Below are 11,914 nucleotides of genomic sequence, written 5' to 3'. Positions count from 1 at the left end.
CTATCTCTCTTCTCTTCTCTTTCCACCTTCATTCTTTCACAGTCACTACCACCTCAAGTCGGTAGCTGCCACCACCCTTCCTCCAGCTTCGACTAACTGCTAATTTATTCATTCGCCAAACCCATTCGAATATAGACTTGACCACTTCACAGTGTTTTCTAGCTCAAACAAAAAGATGGGTGTAAAGAAATTCGTGAAGAAGGGTTTAGGAGAAATGGGGTTCAACACCGGTGGTGGAGTTATCAATTGATTCCCTGGTCACATGGCCGCAGCCTCCTGCGCCATTCGCGATCGACTGAAGCAAGCTAACCTTGTCGTTGAGGTCTACGATGCTCGAATTCCCATGTCGTCTGCCAACCAGGACCTTCAATCTCACCTCTCCGCCAAACGACGCGTTATTGCTATCAATAAGAAGGACCTTGCCAATCCCAATATCATGCCGGTGATCATTTTCATTTTTTATTTATTTATTTATTATCCATTATTGTTATTTCTATTTATTGGACTTCGTTTCTGTAGAAATGGGTCTATTTTGTCTGAGGGTGGTGTTTTACAGGTCTACTATGTTAAAGTTCTAGAGAAAGGCGATACATATGAGGTTTTTATCTCCTTCACTTTTGAATGTTAAATTACGCTAGTTTATATGGGATGGGAGGGGGCTGGTGTGCAATTGCTCCTTTTCTATGTATGGGTTCTTAATCAAAGTGTTGTTATTTGTGCTACAGATAATTGAAAGGAGCTTCCCTAAAAAGCAAAAGGTGAAGAAAGATCCTTCTGTGATTGAGAGGGAGGAAATGGAGAAAATTGGAGAAGTATGGGTCAATATTGTAAGAAGAGACATGCCAAAGCATCATAGGAATTTTACAGCTTTTCATAGGAAGCAACTAATTGATGCCAAGAGGGTTTCAGAAAATTGTCAAAGAGAGGCAAGCAAACATTCTCTCTCTGAAGCATCTCATGTTTCGATTTCTAGTAGCATTTTGGAAAGTAACTTTTAATTTTGTTCTTGCGATCTTAGTGAGGCCTTTGTGCTATAGTGTAATATCCTGAAGCTATGCTTTATTTATCTATCATTATTTTCTTTACCAGGTGAAATTGAAAGTGAGTAGATCACTTAAATTGATGAAGGGTGCTCCGATTCGCACAAGGAAGATAGCTAGGGACATGCTGCTTTTCTGGAAGAGAGTGGATAAGGAGATGGTAACTTTCAAAAATTTTTAATGGGAGTACATTGATTACAGTTAAAATATATTCTTGATTTGCCTTCAATTGTTGTAAAAAGTCATTGAAGAATTTTTCCAATGTCAAGTATAAGCTGGACTGATGAGAAGTACTTTTGCCGGGTGAAATGGCAATATATGGTGTTGGATGAAGCCCAAGCAATTAAAAGTTCAAACAGGTTTGATTCAAACCATTCGTGTCAATGTACTTTGTAGTTTGTGCTAACATTTAATTGTCATAATTGCAGCCAAGCAAGATAGATGCGCAGCCTTTAGAAAAAAGGAAATTTTTTATTTCAATGTTGCCGATTATTTTCTCCTTATCTGATAGTCTTTAGCTTGATTTTATTGAAAATTGATGTGCTTGGTTAAAGATTAACAATAGACATTTTATTGATTTGGAAAAAGGTTTAATGAATGAAGTTATTCCTGTGAACTGTACGTTAGTGGTCATGTCGTTGAGGTGCTTGTGTCTTATCTTTATTTGGTTTAAAAGCTATATAGTATATCTATCTTCCCGAATCCCTTTACTTTCTGAATGGTTGTTTTCTATTTTTAATTCTCTGTACTCATACTTTTTTGTTGTCTTGCTTGTGATTGGACAATATAAGATGGAAGACACTGCTTAGTTTTAATTGCCAAAATAGGCTTCTGCTCACTGGCACTCCAATCCAAAATAATATGGCAGAGTTGTGGGCCTTACTACATTTCATTATGCCAACCTTATTTGATAGTCACGAACAGTTTAATGAGTGGTTTTCTAAAGGGTATGCCTAATTTTTTAAGTTTTCTGACATAACTGACAAATAGTTAATATTCCTATGCGATATGTATTCTTATTAACTATATTTTATCACGTGCAGAATTGAGAGCCATGCAGAACATGGTGGTACTTTAAATGAGCACCAGCTTAACCGATTGGTAAGCATGTTTTATGCAACATTATTTTTATTTGAAACAAAACAGTACTACTGGTGTCTTTTTCATCAGGTCTTGTAAGTGCCATTGTGGTTTTGGACTGTCAAACTGTCAAAGAGTACTCTAAACTTTAAAAGTTCATTCTTCTTACTGTTTTTGAAACTGATGTTCTGTTTGTGCTTCTTTTTAAGTAGCATTGTTATTTTTCCTTGGTATATCTGCATTGTACAACAGGTGCTTCAATTTATTCCTGGCAGTTAACCACTTTCTTTCTTTTTTCCCATAAGTTTTTATCTATTTAATTTAATATAAAAATCTCATAGATTATGTCCTCATCTTCAGGTAGCCTTCTTCTTGCGGAAGTTCTTGGATGTCTTGCTTCAAAGCCACTAGGCAGTGCTATCATTCATAGCTTAATTGGATTCTTCATAGATAGGCTGGTGAGTTAGTGCTCTTTCCCCTATGCAATTTGTTTGTTTTAAGTCGGTTTGATGGTGAAGCACATTGTCACAAGAGCTAATTCTTTGATTAAACTCTTAACTTTTGCTGTTAATGTATTATTTTGTAATGATATTAGGCAGATTGGAGAGCATTACGTGGGGCTCTTGTTGGGTGCTTAGCATTACTGAGGAGAAAAAGTGATGTTGGTGTAGTCTCTGTAACGCCCTACTTCCTTAGAGCTGTTACTAAGTGAGTTTTAAGACAGAACAGTGTGCAATGAACTCGCTAACCGAGGTTTTGAAACAAAAGTGTGACTACTTAAAAGTTAAGGCTGTAATCTTTGAAAATGCGTCGTTTCATTAAAACTTCTATTATTAAACATTTGGGATCCCAAAATAAGGTTTGAAAACTAATTACATCTTGAAATAAGTTTACAGTTGATTAATCATAAAAATCATAGATTATTACAGCCATTTTTGAATAAACCCCCAACCAAAGCAGCCGGGCAGGCCAAACATGTACGTGTCGCTTCACGCTCTCCGTACTCATGGTTGGTTGACTCAAGCTTTGCCCTTACCTGCAACACAGAGCACCCGTGAGCCGAAGCCCAGCAAGAAAACCCAAATAATACATAACATATGCAATTCATATAGCTGGCATAATTCACTGATAAATAGGAAAACCATCATAATAAACAAGCACGGCCATGCCGCCCCAGAGGCCTTACCAAAGCCTGGGGTTTTTATTCTCACCGTGAGGATAACTCATGTATCCCTTGGGTCCCACCCTGAATATAAGCATCCCATGTGCTATGTGTTACTTTCGGCCCCACGGCCGTACCCGGCCTACGCCGCACTCGGCCCTTGCCGTTCATTTCAGTATAATCACACATATAGTACATTCGAAATAATCATTCACACACATCATGATTCATTTAAGGTTAAACATTTGCACATAATACAATCTGGGGCCATGCCCTGCAATCACACAGTGGGGCCATGCCCTATTCTCGGGTGTTACGGTTTTCTTACCTGTATTCCGAGCCTCCTGATGCACTAAAGCCGCGAGCACGGTCCTCTAGCACGAGCCTCTCCAATAACCTAGTCACAACACACAAGAAATATCCCTCAACACTAATCAAATCAAAAACCGCTTCCCGGGACCAATCCCACACTCTCAGGACTCCCAAATCCCTAAAACAATTCATCGGAAACATCCCCCGAACCCCCGGAGCACAAGCTCAAAAATGCAACTTTTGGTGCCCTGAAAATGTCCTAGCGCCACGACACTCCCCTCAAGGGCCGCGGCGCCCAGCGAAATGCCCCTCTCCTGATGCAACCTCGCGCCGCGGCGCCCAAGAACAGGGTCGCGGCGCTCCTTCGCGAACCCAAAAAATCTGGGTTTTCTCTTGCGTTTTTCCCGAACTTAAACCTTCCCAAATCATACCAAACCAATACCCAAACCCCAAAATTAATTTCAAACATCAAATGGACCATCTAACAACCCATAAACATCATCAAAGACATCCAAACACACAATCAAATCCCCAAAATCCACATCCTTGATTTCAATTTCAGAAAAATAAAAAAAACTCAAAGTTCAAACTTAAATCATTCTCAAATTTCATAACCCATAACATAATCAAGCCTTAAATGTGTATAAAATTCCTTACCTCATATGGAGAATCCATCCCTAAGCTTCCTTCATCTCCTAGGTCTCCAATTCAGCTCCTCCACTCATCTTCTTCTTCTTCATGCCCTAGCTTTTCCCTCTCTTTTCTCTTCTCTTCAAACTCTATCAAGACCAAAATGACTAAGCCCCAAACCGTGTACCCCATATAACCCAGCTGCCATTTATCTAAATCCCAACCAAATGACCATTTTGCCCCTCCTTGCCTAACCTTTCCTACCTAAACCTCAAGGGCACTTAAGTCCTTTCATTTCTATTTCAATTCTATCACTTTTTACCTTAAAACTTGTTACCCACAGCAGTAACTAATGGTTACCCAGGTTACTAAATCTCCAACAACCATTACCCGCTAAATCTCAACTTAACCATAAAATTCCCGAGGTACCCCTAGGCTCCTCCCGAGCCGGGTACAGAAATCCCGTTGTGACTCTTGAGTTAACTAGCTCTCTAGGACCGTCTCGGCACGTGCATCACAATAATAAAACCACACTCACGTGGTACAATTCACAGAATACAATTATCACATATCAATACAGTTATGCCCAACATGGCCAAAATTACAATTACGCCCTTCGAACACGATCCGGGCCTACATGCATACTAATATACATAGTCATGCATCTCAGATAAACAAATAGTCAAATAACATACTTTAAATCATAACCATGCATTTAAATCATTAAAATCACACATAAATCCCATCATGCCCTCTTGGCACGCTAATCAAGGCCCTCAAGCCTTATTAGCGGATTTGGGTCGTTACAGTCTCTACCATTGATGCAAAAGCAGTTGCTGAGGTGTACTTAAAGACCCTACAGGTGCAATCTTTAGGTCAGCATGACAGGAAGGTAAGAATCCAAATGCATAAATTTTAATCAAGAAAAAAAAAGAACTACTTGCCTTCATGTATAGCCACTGCCCTTTTACAAAATTTAACGTCAAAGCATTGTTGCATCTTTGTTTTCAGCTTCTGGAATGCGTCTTAGAATGCTATCCCAATGAGGTTACTTCCTTGGTATTCTTTCCAAACTCACTCTCAAATTAGTTGCTGGATTTTTATTGTTCTATTTTCCATTTTATCACTTGTTCTCAACTGATTTGTAATTTGAATGTCATTGTTTATACCAATAGTTTAAAGTTGTAAACTTACAAATTGTTTTCATTCATTTCATATTTCAGCTAAATGCTTACATTCCTTCAACATAATGATTTTAGAGTTTATTCTTTGTGTTCTTTTTCTCTTTATAACTCTGGTCAAATAGATGTCAATAGAACAAAGAATTCCCTTATAATTCTTTTTCTCTTAACATATTCATCCTTTTTTCGTTATTTTTTTCCCATTTTCTATCTTAATTTTTTTGGGGGCGTTATTAAGGATGAACTCCTTCTATATGGGATCTGTGAAGCTATTGATGGAGAGAAGGATCCTCATTGCTTGTTGCTAGCATTTGACATCATTCGTGCACTGATTCGACTATTTCCAAATCCTAATGGGCCGCTAGAAAATTTTTCTAGAGAGCTTTTTGAATCTTTGAGCAGTTACTTTTCCATTCATTTTACTCATGTATGCAAACCTTACCCTCACTATACATGCGAATTTATTATTTATTTATTGAAAAAAATTCTAAGCAAGCTTTTCCCTTTTGGTTTGCTTTTGTTTCTTTGGTTAGTATTCAGATCATGCGATGAATGCTATCATTGATTATGATGTGCTATCCTTTTTGTTTTTGTACTTCTTTTCACATGTTTTTCTTCTTAACGTTATCCAGCCAAAAGGAGAGGACACTGATGTCAAAAGAGATGATCTTGCAAGGGCTCTAATGGTATGTCATAATTGAATGTGATGCTCCATTGTTATAGTATTTGTAGGTGTTGAATTTAACTATGCTCTTTGTTATGATCTTCCGGTTACCAAACTTTATCATTCTAGCAATGGAGCACTTGTAATACCCATGGTAACAATGCCGTAATTGGCATAAAGCAATTGTAAATTTCATGGTCTAGTCTATCACATAAAATGGAAAATTATCTTTCTTTCTTTTTTTGGCATTCTCTCATCTGCTTGAATTATAAATCATTCCTTAATATTTACACGTATAGTTCTATGGAATCTTTTTGCATGACCAGATTATCTTTATTAAGTTATTCTAATTTGTTCTTGCTGTGATTTCCCCCTTTCATGTTTCCAATTAGGGGTTTTCTCTATCTGGATTCCTATTGCAATATTATTCCTTAGTTTAGCATATGGGTACTGCCTTAGGGAAGATAAAGTATATATATGTATATATATATATTTATATTGGAATTGGTGAGCACAATAAGAAATTTAATAGAAGTAGAAAACTGTTACAAGATGCATAAGTATTTCTGGTGAAGATGACTTATGAGTGTTTTTAATCAATTGAGTAATTTCTCTTTGGTGCTTGAACCAAATTTATCATAATTTTTATTTTTTTATGATTTGAGCCTTGAGACAAGCTGGGAGGAGCACTTTTATACTTGCCATAAATTACAAGGGTTGTAAGAGCACGTTTATACAAATAACCAAATTGTACTATTTTTTTGTTCTGTAGGTAGCTTTCTCATCAACACCTCTTCTTGAGCCATATGTCATTCCCTTGCTTCTTGAAAAACTTTCTTCTTCTCTGTCATCATCAAAGGTTGGTGCCATCACAAAGAATTTATATGATTACATAGGCAACATAATTAATTTTTTTGTTGTAGAAAGTATATTTGTATCAATTTTCATGCTGACTCTTTATGTTTGAAGGTTGATTCTTTAAAGTATCTGAGCTATTGCTCATTGAAGTATGGAGCAGACAGGATGGCCAAACATGCTGGAGCTATTTGGAGTTCAATTAAAAGTGAAATGAGTACTTCAGTAAAAGAGCCTACTGAAGTTGTTACATCAGAATCAATAAATGGTCTTGGGTATCAGGAAAATGAAATTGCAGCAGAAGCTTTAGTGCTTCTGGGAAAAGTTGTCTTGCAAAATAACGATTTATATTTACGTTTGATTCTGGATGATGAAGACATTAGTAGTATTTTCAACATCATCACAAGTTGTAGGAGTTACAATAATATCCCATTGGAAGGTAAAGAAAGGCTTCATGTTGTTGGTCGTATCCTATTTATTACCTCAAGAACTTCCATTGTTTCCTGTAATAGAGTGCTTGAAACTTTTTTTCCCCGCTTGGTGGAGATTCTGGAAAGAAATTCATCTTGGGATCACTTCCTAAATTTTGGAGCTCTATATCTCTGTGTGGAACTCCTTGCTGCGTGTAGAGATTTGATTGTAGACTCTGGAGAACTTGCTTCTAACTCTATTTCAACTCACGAGGCATGTTGTTGCATCATTCGAAACTGTTTTGATTCACTAATTCATATTCTCTGCTTTACCCTTGTTGCAACTGCTAATGAAGCTGTTCATGATGTGGTTATTTACTTTATAGGTAATTGGTTTTATTTAAAGTACATATTTTGTCTGGTTAAACAAGTCATTGTTTGATATGATAATGCCGTTTCTTGGCCCTTCTTTAGTAGCCCATTTTTTTGTTTGTTTGTTTTTTCTTTGGAGAAAATATAATTTGCACTTAAGTACTATTTTTCTATAAGTAATTTTAGAACCAATGTCATGAGAGTTACAAAGTAAACTTTTGTGATTCCTAGTATTTTTTTTCTCCTTTTAGGTTCTTATATGTATATTCTGTTTGAGTAACAATATGTAAATTTTTAATAGCATTGTTTTGCAGTATAGAGCTTGCAGATGGTGACCTAGACTTTTCAACAGACCCATGGCCTAGTATTTCTAAAGGTGCCAAAGATTTAGTAAGGAAAATGCTTATTCGAGATCCCAAAAGGTGGACATCTGCACATGATGTTTTGTGTGAGTTTTTGTCACTGGTTTACTTTCATAATTACAATTTTGTGTTTGACCTGTGTTGCTACTGAAATTAAAGGGTTGCAATTATTGTTGAGCAAAGCTTTTTGGAAAAGCATCTGTTATTTATTTCAGCTGCTTTATAAATAATTATTCTCATCATTTTTGTTCAACAATTGTCATAATTTTTTGCCACTGCCTTCACAGATTATAACATGTGTATATTGACAATCATTTTAATTTTAATTTTAATTGTCTAACCTTTTTGCAGACATATGAAAGATCCTGTATTCAAAAGTGGATAGACATACCTGGCAGTACCAGGGATTGCGTGTCCTCGTCCAGTAACACGTCTACTCTACTCTAATTTTTTGCTAATACGCTGTCATGGTTCATGCAACTGTTCTCAGTAAAAAATTACACTTGTAATTCATGTTCTGAATTTATTGTCAAAAAGTCTGTTACATTGTAATGACCCAACTACTCTAGACTTTTGGACCATTAATGAAAACTATACATACTAATCTTTAATAAAACTTACAAGTGAAAATATCATAACTTTATTAAGAAACTTGTAAAAATAAGAGTTAAACTTACATAAAATATCAAGTAGGATATGAGATCCCATTGTTTTAAAAACAAAACGTAACATAATTTTAAATAAAAAGGGATTACATAATAAGTGTGGAAAAATACATGTAAAAATCATAAAAACAAAACTACATCCTCGAATCGAAACGCTCTGCTCTTAAATCCATTCCGCCTCAATACACATTCTCCAAGCTTCCAAGAACCTTTCCCGCCACTAAGACCTATTTTCCTGCACATATAAACAAAAAGGAATGAGCCTAATGCCCAGCAAGGAAAATCTAACACATAGTTCATATACATAAATTTCATAAGAAACATAAAAACATAACATAACACTTATATCATACACATACTATAATGGCCATTATTACTTGGGGTCCCATAGACTAAACAAGTCATATGCCCATGAGATTAGTGGGGTCCTACTAGCTAAGCAGGTCATATGCCCATAATCCATTTGGGGCTTGTTAGTCATATGGGTCATATGCCCAAGCCTACAAACATACATAACATAACATATTTCATAACATAAAAACATAAGATAACATATAAAAAGCATATAACATATAAATTCTATCCTATTTTCCTTACCAAAATACTGGGATATGAGGACAGAGTTGGGACTTTGGAACACTCCTAAAAACCATTTATGAAAGGGTGAGTCTATTGAAAAAAAGAGATGAAGAGATGGAAGAGATGAAGGAACTATACTTTTAAAATATACTTACCAAAACCTTTGGCTCAAGAACTTAGATTTCCTAACCAAAATAAGAATAAGGTTAGATTGAGTAGAAGGCTATGAGAACTTTTAATGAAAAAGTACAGAAACGAACTAGAGTTTGGGTTACCTTGAAGACTTATAAGACCGATTTAAACCTTGAACCGAAATGCTATAACATCTTACTTCCCAAGTTTTTAATAAGCTTATGATTCCCAACCCAAGTGTTTACACTCTCACACTCACCTAGCAACTTGCAACCTCTGAACTTAGCGTAAAAGACGAATAATGGCTGGGTACTAGGTCCTATTTATAGAGTTTAGGAATGAAAGGATCTTAATTTAACTTGAATAAAAATAATGACTTTTTAAGTGAAAATAATTTGAATTATTGTTCAGCAGAGGCTGAAGACTCGTTCAGAAAGGAGCTAGACTTATCAAGAGGTTAAAGGGTTGAATGGAAAATGATTTCAAAAACATTCAAAATAGGCTGAGAGGGGCGATATATCGCCTGGGCCAGTATGCACGAGGCAATCGTGCATCGTTTCGTGTTTTTCGTATCTTCGTGCTGCGATATATCGCCCCCTATAGCTGCGATATATCGGCATACGCTGATTATTTAAACACGAAATTACACATTTTTAGCTTAATTTAAATAGAGTAAACAACCTTGACTAAGCCCTCTAACGTTTTCAAAGCGGCTGACTGACCTTAGAGTATTCAAATTTTAACCTTAATAAATTTAATCCTCAAAATACTAAATCATTAATAACCCATACATAACATGTGCTAAAATCCCATTGGTTCTTATCTAAACCTTATAGTATAATAAATATTATCCTCAATATCAGTCATATTAATCAAACCTTAGGTTAAAATTAATATTTCTAGACTTTAGGTTAAACTTAGAAAATCTACAAGTACTACTACGAGTGTCCAAATAAATCCCGGTCTGAACCAAAAATCCACAGTCATAAAGATAATACTATTAATACTATAATGCTACTATCTAACTAGCTAAGTAAAGTTCTTGGACTCTACATACATAGTGTGATGTAAGCTGAACCTTTTAAAAATCTAGATCAAATAAATCATGTGGAAGTTAATACAGTCCATCCGTTGCTTTTAGAAAATGTAATTCCTCTCTTTTGTACATGTGTTTCAGTATTATATATGTATACAAACAATACTTTTTTTTCTTTCTATACAGCATATGTAAATATGTAAGAATAGTTCCTCTTTACATTTTCAGTGGATAAATTCTTCTTGGTTGTGTGTTTGGGTTATTAAATTTGAGTATAAATCTTGTTAGTCATTGGTTTGCTTCTTCATGGTGTGAGGTTGTTTACAGTTTATAGATTTCTGTATTATTTTTCCTTGTTTTGGTTTTGTCGAGTGAATTAGACTTATCTTTTTCTTGCTCTCTTTATATACTGTATGTATGAACAGTCAATCATGTTTCTGTTATACCAAAGCAGATGATCTAAGCAACATGATTTTAGATTTGCGGTCACTTAACGTGTCATAATATTATAAAACTATCTCCTTGCTTTTAGATTTTAGTTGTGAATGGTGAATGCTCTGATTTGCTCTACTTTTTTATCTTGCAAGTGCTTTTTTAGTCTGGCACATGGTTTTGTTGCCAGAGGCATTCTTTTTTAGTGATGTTGCTTCATTTGTTGTTTTGCATGGTAGTACATCTTGCTATACACTGCTGTTTCGTCAAGTTTTGGAGTTATTACAAATTTAATTTAAACTTTATATGCTTACAGGTGGAAACTAGCTTAAGTCTTATGTTCTTAATAATAAAAGGACTTTTTTTTACAATGTGCAGGTATATTGAAATGATTTATTTGGAGCAATTCTTGACAACATTTGTAGTTGAGGCCTTTAGAATGGAATAATGTATCTCACTAATTTTTGTATACATTTCTTGTTTTGTATTTAGTGATAAAGGAATCTGAATTGGGCATAAATTATGTTGTAATATGATTTCTTAAGTCTAGACTAGTAGACTAAATATTGTAATTACATTTTGAGTAATAAAAAAAAATCTATTTATGTTGCCTTATTTGGCTTCAACTTTCATATTTGTTTTCCTAGTTTTGTGTAAGTAAAAAAAGATTATGTTTCTCTAAGCTAATACAACACATTTGTTATACTAAAGTGTAGTATAACACAAAAAAAGTGTTATACTATAGTGTAGTATAACACAAAAAAGTGTTATATAATCGATTATAAATAACATAATTAAACACTTATCTATATATTAAAATAACACAAAAATAGTGTTATCGTTGACAGTACAATAACACATCTGTATAAAACTGATAAAGTGTTATGTAAAGTACCCTGACCTATGATAACATAGTTGGTCTTAACACATCAGAAAGTGTTATCGTATCTTTTGATAACACATTTTCGGTGTTATTAAAAGCATTTTTTCTTGTAGTGACGG

At 35.1% G+C, this 11,914-nt stretch overlaps 2 protein-coding genes across 2 annotated transcripts; both read left to right on the top strand.

Annotated features, from left to right (window-relative positions):
- The first annotated feature begins 262 nt into the window (after nucleotides 1-262).
- LOC133792568 (chromatin-remodeling ATPase INO80-like) lies at nucleotides 263-1,221 on the top strand. The gene is made up of 4 exons (XM_062230477.1): nucleotides 263-442; nucleotides 557-598; nucleotides 726-926; nucleotides 1,090-1,221. The coding sequence occupies exons 1-4, from the start codon at nucleotides 263-265 to the stop codon at nucleotides 1,219-1,221; spliced, it is 555 nt and encodes a 184-aa protein (XP_062086461.1).
- A 1,243-nt stretch (nucleotides 1,222-2,464) lies between these two features.
- Nucleotides 2,465-8,515, top strand: LOC133792567 (MMS19 nucleotide excision repair protein homolog). The gene is made up of 10 exons (XM_062230475.1): nucleotides 2,465-2,578; nucleotides 2,716-2,785; nucleotides 5,034-5,116; nucleotides 5,224-5,283; nucleotides 5,644-5,832; nucleotides 6,038-6,091; nucleotides 6,842-6,928; nucleotides 7,039-7,720; nucleotides 8,008-8,171; nucleotides 8,420-8,515. Exons 1-10 carry the CDS (start codon nucleotides 2,465-2,467, stop codon nucleotides 8,513-8,515), a joined length of 1,599 nt encoding a protein of 532 aa, XP_062086459.1.
- The last annotated feature ends 3,399 nt before the right edge of the window (nucleotides 8,516-11,914 follow it).

The sequence above is a fragment of the Humulus lupulus genome, chromosome 7 (assembly GCF_963169125.1).
Source record: "Humulus lupulus chromosome 7, drHumLupu1.1, whole genome shotgun sequence".
Lineage (NCBI taxonomy): Eukaryota > Viridiplantae > Streptophyta > Magnoliopsida > Rosales > Cannabaceae > Humulus > Humulus lupulus.
Note: the sequence above shows the minus strand (reverse complement) of the source record. Positions and strands in the feature narration are given on the sequence as shown.

What these genes read in the sequence shown, in the direction of transcription:
- LOC133792568 (XM_062230477.1), top strand. Translation starts at nt 263, where the DNA reads ATGGCCGCAGCCTCCTGCGCCATTCGCGATCGACTGAAGCAAGCTAAC. An exon ending in CCAATCCCAATATCATGCCG is followed by an intron (nt 443 to 556) that starts GTGATCATTTTC and finishes GGTGTTTTACAG; the next exon opens with GTCTACTATGTTAAAGTTCT. An exon ending in CAGAAAATTGTCAAAGAGAG is followed by an intron (nt 927 to 1,089) that starts GCAAGCAAACAT and finishes TTTCTTTACCAG; the next exon opens with GTGAAATTGAAAGTGAGTAG.
- LOC133792567 (XM_062230475.1), top strand. Translation starts at nt 2,465, where the DNA reads ATGTCCTCATCTTCAGGTAGCCTTCTTCTTGCGGAAGTTCTTGGATGT. An exon ending in ATCTTGCAAGGGCTCTAATG is followed by an intron (nt 6,092 to 6,841) that starts GTATGTCATAAT and finishes TTTGTTCTGTAG; the next exon opens with GTAGCTTTCTCATCAACACC. An exon ending in TGTGGTTATTTACTTTATAG is followed by an intron (nt 7,721 to 8,007) that starts GTAATTGGTTTT and finishes AATTTTTAATAG; the next exon opens with CATTGTTTTGCAGTATAGAG.